The sequence below is a fragment of the Solea senegalensis genome, linkage group LG6 (assembly GCF_019176455.1).
Source record: "Solea senegalensis isolate Sse05_10M linkage group LG6, IFAPA_SoseM_1, whole genome shotgun sequence".
In the NCBI taxonomy this organism is placed as follows: Eukaryota; Metazoa; Chordata; class Actinopteri; order Pleuronectiformes; family Soleidae; genus Solea; species Solea senegalensis.
The window spans coordinates 18,707,500-18,714,835 of record NC_058026.1 but is presented as its reverse complement, the minus strand read 5'-3'; the positions used below and the strand labels follow the sequence as shown (position 1 = coordinate 18,714,835).

Here is a 7,336-nt window from a genome sequence, read left to right as displayed (position 1 = left end):
AAAAATTCATAGTGTAGTATGTCATCCAAAATCAGTTAAAAAACTCATTGTATAGTATGTTGTACAAAATCTGTCAAAAAAGTCATAGTATAGTATGTCGTCCAAAATCAGTCAAAAAAATCATAGTATAGCATGTCTTGCAAAATCGTTCAAAAAATTCATACTATAGTATGTCGTCCTAATTTTGACAAAAAAGTCATAGTATAGTATGTAGTCCATAATGAGACAAAAAAGTCATAGTATAGTATGACATCCAAAATCGTTTGAAAATGTCATACTATAGTCCAAAAGCGGTCAAAAAGTCATAGTATAGTATGTTGTCCAAAATGAGACCAAAAGGTCATAGTATAGTATGTTGTCCAAAATGAGTCAAAAAAGTCATAGTATAGTATGTCGTCCGAAATCAGTCAAAAAAGTCATACTATAGTATGTCGTGCAAAATCGTTCAAAAAAGTCATACTATAGTATGGCGTCCAAATTTTGACAAAAAAGTCATAGTATAAGTATGTCATCCAAATTTTGACAAAAAGTCGTGGTATAGTACGTCGTCCAAATTTTGACAGAAAAGTCATAGTATAGTATGTCGTCCATAATGAGACAGAAAAGTCATAGTATAGTATGTCGTCCATAATGAGACAAAAAAATCATAGTATAGTATGTCATCCAAAACGGTTTGAAAATGTCATACTATAGTATGTAGTCCAAAAGCGGTCAAAAAGTCATAGTATAGCATGTCGTCCAATTTTTGACAAAAAAGTTATAGTATAGTATTTCGTCCAAAGTCAGTTAAAAATGTCATAGTATAGTATGTCGTCCAAAATTAGACCAAAACGTCATAGTACGTTGTCCAAAATGAGACCAAAAAGTTATAGTATAGTACGTCGTCCAAATTTTGACAAAAAAGTCATAGTATAGTATGTCGTCCATAATGAGACAAAAAAGTCATAGTATAGTATGACATCCAAAATCGTTTGAAAATGTCATACTATAGTCCAAAAGCGGTCAAAAAGTCATAGTATAGTATGTTGTCCAAAATGAGACCAAAAGGTCATAGTATAGTATGTTGTCCAAAATGAGACCAAAAGGTCATAGTATAGTATGTTGTCCGAAATCAGTCAAAAAAGTCATACTATAGTATGTCGTGCAAAATCGTTCAAAAAAGTCATACTATAGTATGGCGTCCAAATTTTGACAAAAAAGTCATAGTATAAGTATGCCATCCAAATTTGGACAAAAAGTCGTGGTATAGTACGTCGTCCAAATTTTGACAGAAAAGTCATAGTATAGTATGTCGTCCATAATGAGACAGAAAAGTCATAGTATAGTATGTCGTCCATAATGAGACAAAAAAATCATAGTATAGTATGTCATCCAAAACGGTTTGAAAATGTCATACTATAGTATGTAGTCCAAAAGCGGTCAAAAAGTCATAGTATAGCATGTCGTCCAATTTTTGACAAAAAAGTCATAATATAGTATGTCGTCCAAAGTCAAAAGTTATAGTATAGTAAAATCAGTCAAAAAAGTCATAGTATAGTATGTAAAAATCGTTAAAAAAAATTCATACTATAGTCTGTCGCCCAAATTTTGACAAAAAAGTCACAGTATAGTATGTTATCCAAAATCGTTTGAAAATGTCATACCAGAGTATGTAGTCCATAAGCGGTCAAAAAGGTCATAGTATAGTATGTTGTCCAAAATGAGACCAAAAGGTCATAGTATAGTATGTTGTCCGAAATCAGTCAAAAAAGTCATACTATAGTATGTCGTGCAAAATCGTTCAAAAAAGTCATACTATAGTATGGCGTCCAAATTTTGACAAAAAAGTCATAGTATAAGTATGCCATCCAAATTTGGACAAAAAGTCGTGGTATAGTACGTCGTCCAAATTTTGACAGAAAAGTCATAGTATAGTATGTCGTCCATAATGAGACAGAAAAGTCATAGTATAGTATGTCGTCCATAATGAGACAAAAAAATCATAGTATAGTATGTCATCCAAAACGGTTTGAAAATGTCATACTATAGTATGTAGTCCAAAAGCGGTCAAAAAGTCATAGTATAGCATGTCGTCCAATTTTTGACAAAAAAGTCATAGTATAGTATGTCATCCAAGATTTTTCAAAAGAGTCATAGTGTAGCATGTCATCCAAAATTGTTTGAAAATGTCATACTATAGTATGTTGTCCAAAATCAGTCAAAAAAGTCATAGTATAGTATGTCTTCCAAAATCAGTCAAAAAAGTCATACTATAGTATGTCGTCCAAAATGAGACCAAAAAGTCATAGTATAGTATGTCGTCCGAAATCAGTCAAAAAAGTCATAGTATAGTATGTCGTGCAAAATCGTTCAAAAAATTCATACTATAGTCTGTCGTCCAAATTTTGACAAAAAAGTCATAGTATAGTATGTTATCCAAAATCGTTTGAAAATGTCATACTATAGTATGTAGTCCATAAGCGGTCAAAAAGTCATAGTATATTATGTTGTCCAAAATGAGACCAAAAGGTCATAGTATAGTATGTCGTCCGAAATCAGTCAAAAAAGTCATAGTATAGTCAGTCAGTCAGTCATCATCTAACCGATTTATCCTCCACCAGAGGGTCGCGGGGGGTGCTGTGCCAATCTCAGCCAGTCCCTCGCAGGGCCGCACAGATAGAGACAAACAACCATTCACTCTCACACTCACACCTATGGTCAATTTAGGGTGTCCAATTTACCTAATCCCTTATAGTATAGTATGTCGTGCAAAATCGTTCAAAAAATTCATACTATAGTATGTCGTCCAAATTTTGGCAAAAAAGTAATATTATGTCGTCCAAAATCTTTCAAAAAAGTCATAGTATAGCGACATGTCCAAATTTTGACAAAAAAGTCCTAGTATAGTATGTTGTCCAAAATCATAGTTTAGTAAAAAAAAGTCACTAAAATGTCATAGTTAGACGACATACTAAACTATGACAATTTTATAACATTTTGGACGACATACTAAACTATGACATTTTGGTTACTTTTTGGACGACATACTATACTATGACATTTTAGTAAAATTTTGGATGACATACGAAACTATGACATTTTTTAAAATTTTGGACAACATACTAAACTATGACATTATATTAAATTTTGGACGACGTACTAAACTATGACATTTTTTAAAATTTTGGACAACATACTAAACTATGACATTTTAGTGGAATCATCCTTTAAAACACCAAGTTTTAAAGCAGAGCAAGAGAGTCTCACAAGCCCCTCCCCCTTCCAAACAACAGTTTCTAATGCCTGCATTATAAAATCTGAAAATGTCCAAAAAATATAAAACTTAAACTTTGCTCGTTGAAAAACCTGTATGTATCAAGTCATGTATCAAACATTTCAGTTAGGTGAGAAAAGTCTTGTGATCTGTTTAACGTTAGAACCATGTCTACGTTAAAGTATGACATCACTGTGAGGCTCCATGTGGAAATTATTCGCAGTCTTTGCAACTTTTGTTGCCTTTGTTTGCTCGAAGCGCTTAGAAAAGTAAAAGCACGCCATTCCCGATCAAACCGCAGGGTTAGGGTTTTGATACAGGATGTGTGGGGGTTTTCTCAAAACTGTGGGAAGAGTCTCCCTAATTCCCTCGCTCCACCTCCCCACCCCCCATAGCCCTTTCACGCATGCACCTGTCCCTCTTCCAAACGTCTGAGAAACAGAGAAAACAGCATGTTTTAACAGGTATCAAAACTTTGAGTTCGGTGAGAAATGTCCCAAGTCTTGTGACAGTTTTTTGTGATTTTTGTTGCCATGGTTACTCGAAACGCTTATAAAAGTCACAGCACACGATTCCCGATCAAACCGCACGTTTTGATATAGGATGCTCCTTTGCATGTGTCTCAGTATCTGTGTGCGTCTCTTGTACGACCCCATAGCAAGACCCTGTGTGTGTGTGTTTGTGTGTGGGTGTCTGTGGATTTTGGGTGTCCGTGTCTTCTGCAGGGTGTATAAGTGGGTGTGAGTTTCCTTTCCCTGTATCCTCCCCTGGCGCCCCTCCCCTCCCTGATGACTTGTGTGTGGTGTTTGTAGTGGAACTGGACAAGGGACCCTACGGACTGGGCATGGGACTCATAGACGGCCTGGTGAGTAACCAGAGTTTCATTCAAACATTGATATCTAAGCCAGATTCTTTACATTCTTATGGTGAAAATTACATAAAAACATGGCCAGATTTTCCAAAATAAAGAAATAAGTAGCTTCACTCATACCTGGCGTTCCACTGTGTTTATACACACTTCCACCAACATAACATGTCGGTGGAACAATCAGCTCCTATGTCACTGCAGGAACTTTTCTCATTTACCCGGGATTTTGAAAAACCTCAACCTGAAGACCACATTTTACAGTCAGTTTTTCAAACCCCCCAATAGACTCTTTTTCAAAAAAGTGACAAATCTAGCAACTTTTTCTGGCGTTAGAGACTGTTGGAGACACTGAGGTGAAAGTATGCGTCATTCTAAAGGTCTTTGCACACCAGACGCGACGAAATGTTCAGCATTTCTCTGCCGACATCCCATGTGTTCAACTGTGACACTGTGATTTTTATATATATATATATATATATATATACACATATATATATATCAGTCTCTATGGTGTTTTCTGTCTTAATGTTATAAAATGTCTTACATATAGTTCCTTTAACAGATATTATTAGGTGTACTTTGTTGACATACTGTACATGTACAAGTAAGTACATCATCTTCTAAAAGATTTGACTTTATACACTATCGTCCACTCATCGATGATTCACAGGAGTTATTCAAACATTAAGCACAGGTAAATGAAGTCAACCGTACACTACACCCATGTAGTACTGTAGTGTAGTGTTCATACTGCTCACACTAACACTCGTCCCTCCCGCAGCACACTCCACTCAACGCTCCAGGCATTTACATCCGGACTCTGATCCCTGACGGACCTGCTGCCTCCGACGGCAGACTGAGGATCGGAGACCGCATCCTGGCCGTGAACGGGACGAGTCTGATCGGTGCGGACTACCAGAGGTACAGACCGTGTTCCTGATGTCAGAGATTTATGATACTGGTGGTTGATGCTGACACGATAGACAGAGTGAGCGGTCCCACAATGACTGTACCCATTGCCTTCACCCTCTTAGGTGAATCAATTCATTTGATTGATTGGCGCGAGGCTCAGACAGTGATGCCCCTTCATCCCGTCTCTGTCTCTGCTGAGCTTCATGTAACAAGACTCTTTCTCCCCCCCGCTTCCTCCTATGTTCTTCGTGCAGCGCGGTGGATCTGATTCGTCTGGGAGGAGGTCGACTCCGCTTCCTGGTCGCAAAGTCTGACCCCGAGGTTTCAGAGAAGATCAGCGCGTCCTCCTGCTGACCACGTCCACTGCCCGGCTCAGAAACACACACACACACACACACACTACAGGAGAGGTAGGACAGCGAAGGGACACAGACACGGCGAATCCTCCATGCTTACACATACGCGGCATGAAATATGAATGTGAAAACTACTGTCAGCACAGCACAAAGCCAAGCAATCAAACTGGAGGTATCACTCCACACCATGACTTCCAGACCTGTCTCACTCCTGCGCGGTCTGTGCGACTGCACATGTCTAATTCACCACTGGGCTGTTGGAGCATGAGTGCACATTGGGTTTAGTGTCATATAATATTTCAGGTGTTAAGTAGCATGGTACAACAGTTTCCCAGCTGTCACACACAAGTGGACTCCTGAAACCATGGCGACGACATCAGTCAAAGCTGGACAAAGCTGGACGTCTTGGAGAGTTTTATAAACCTGTTTGAAACATTGCGTATGAATGTTGACTCTTGCACTAACAGAGGAGGAAAACTCACAAACGTGTCAATGTACAGCTCAGATGAACTTTGACCTTCACTCAAAGAAGAAAACAAACCGCCGTGCAGCTGCTTTGGGACTTGAATTAAGAACCAGCTGCACAGTCCCGATGTGTATAAACCCACCCCTTTTTTTGTGACTACACTATGTATGTATCTGGTTAAGACGTGTAAATAATTGTAAATATTTAACACTCGGTCATCTACAAATGTAGTTGTTGAACTTTTTTCAGAACTGTATTTCTCAGTGAATACTGAAACCTACTGATGAGGAGTATTATCAGGTGAGAGGAATCCACCTTAAGTGTTGTGTCATTTCTCAAAAGTGGATTCATTTGTTTTAACGACAATTAACGCAGCTGTAGAACATCCACGGATTGTTCAAGGGTTTACAAAAGAGCATGTATGAAATGATGCAGATGTTGTCTTTCCTGGAAACACCCATTCACTAAACTGCAGTTTAGAAACAGTTTGCATTGTAAATGGTTCCAATGAAGAATGTCTGAAGATTATCCAGAGTAACAGAGATTATTTCATATATACAGTATATATATGTAGATACACATATATGTATCTACATGTATATACGTATACATACAGGTGTTGGCACAAATCTAAGGTTGCACTGAAGTCCAGACATTTCCCTGAAATGATGCTCCAGAAATTTCCCGCCAGCTCCTCCGTGCTCAACCCAGACACCAACCCCTCGGCCTTGTCTGAATGTTTTTGATATTTCCTCATATTTTAACATTTAACACTGGCACACTCAGGGAAATGTCTACTCTACATCGTCTCCAAGAGGCAAATCTAAAAATCTAGGCAAGAAAAACATTGTACTGACCCAGGACATTAGCACAGCCGTTCTCTGAAACAAGCAACAATTCTGAATTTAAAGTTTTAGGTACAAGCCTCAGTGTCTCATCCCAGATCTGTCGGTTATTTTCAGTATAACTGCTGAATATTCTAAAATGAGTTAATGGTCGTTTAGTCTGTTCAACACCCAGAGCTTTTGAGACCAAAGGATTTGATTTCCCAAATTTGCCACTTTTACTCCTTTCCAACACTAATGTGAAGACACTCTGTGTGGTTTTGTGTTGTTCCAATGTCTGTTTAACTAGTTTTAATTTCTTAATTATTCCACACACGTCAACATCAGTCTCGTTTTACTCTCAAGTTCCGATTCCAGTCCTTTGCAGGGACATTTCCAAGGTTTGTTGGCCGCATACATGTCTGTTCTTCTCTGGTCATTATTTATACTGTTAAAAATGATGGTACTTGATAATAAAGAGTGTTGGACAATTGTATTTTTCTGCTTTGAGACTGTAAAAGTGTGACTGTAACACTGACAGAGAGTGGAACCATACCCTGGACTTTCATTCATTCATCTTCTAACCGCTTTATCCTCCACATAATCCAGGTAAAAAGATAGGGCGAAAGGTAGTCCATCGTCATTTTAGAGTGTCCA

The 7,336-nt window shown here is 38.0% G+C and overlaps 1 protein-coding gene across 2 annotated transcripts; it reads left to right on the top strand.

Annotated features, from left to right (window-relative positions):
* Positions 1-3,146: 3,146 nt before the first annotated feature.
* On the top strand, positions 3,147-7,175 carry LOC122770978 (ras-associating and dilute domain-containing protein-like). Of its 2 annotated transcripts, XM_044028219.1 has the most exons (4): positions 3,147-4,118; positions 4,903-5,042; positions 5,288-5,411; positions 5,460-7,175. In XM_044028219.1, exons 1-3 carry the CDS (start codon positions 4,098-4,100, stop codon positions 5,385-5,387), a joined length of 261 nt encoding a protein of 86 aa, XP_043884154.1. In that variant the 5' UTR covers positions 3,147-4,097; the 3' UTR covers positions 5,388-5,411; positions 5,460-7,175. The 2 variants fall into 2 exon arrangements, with proteins under 2 accessions (XP_043884154.1, XP_043884153.1); XM_044028218.1 differs by having other exon boundaries at positions 5,288-7,175.
* Positions 7,176-7,336: the final 161 nt, after the last annotated feature.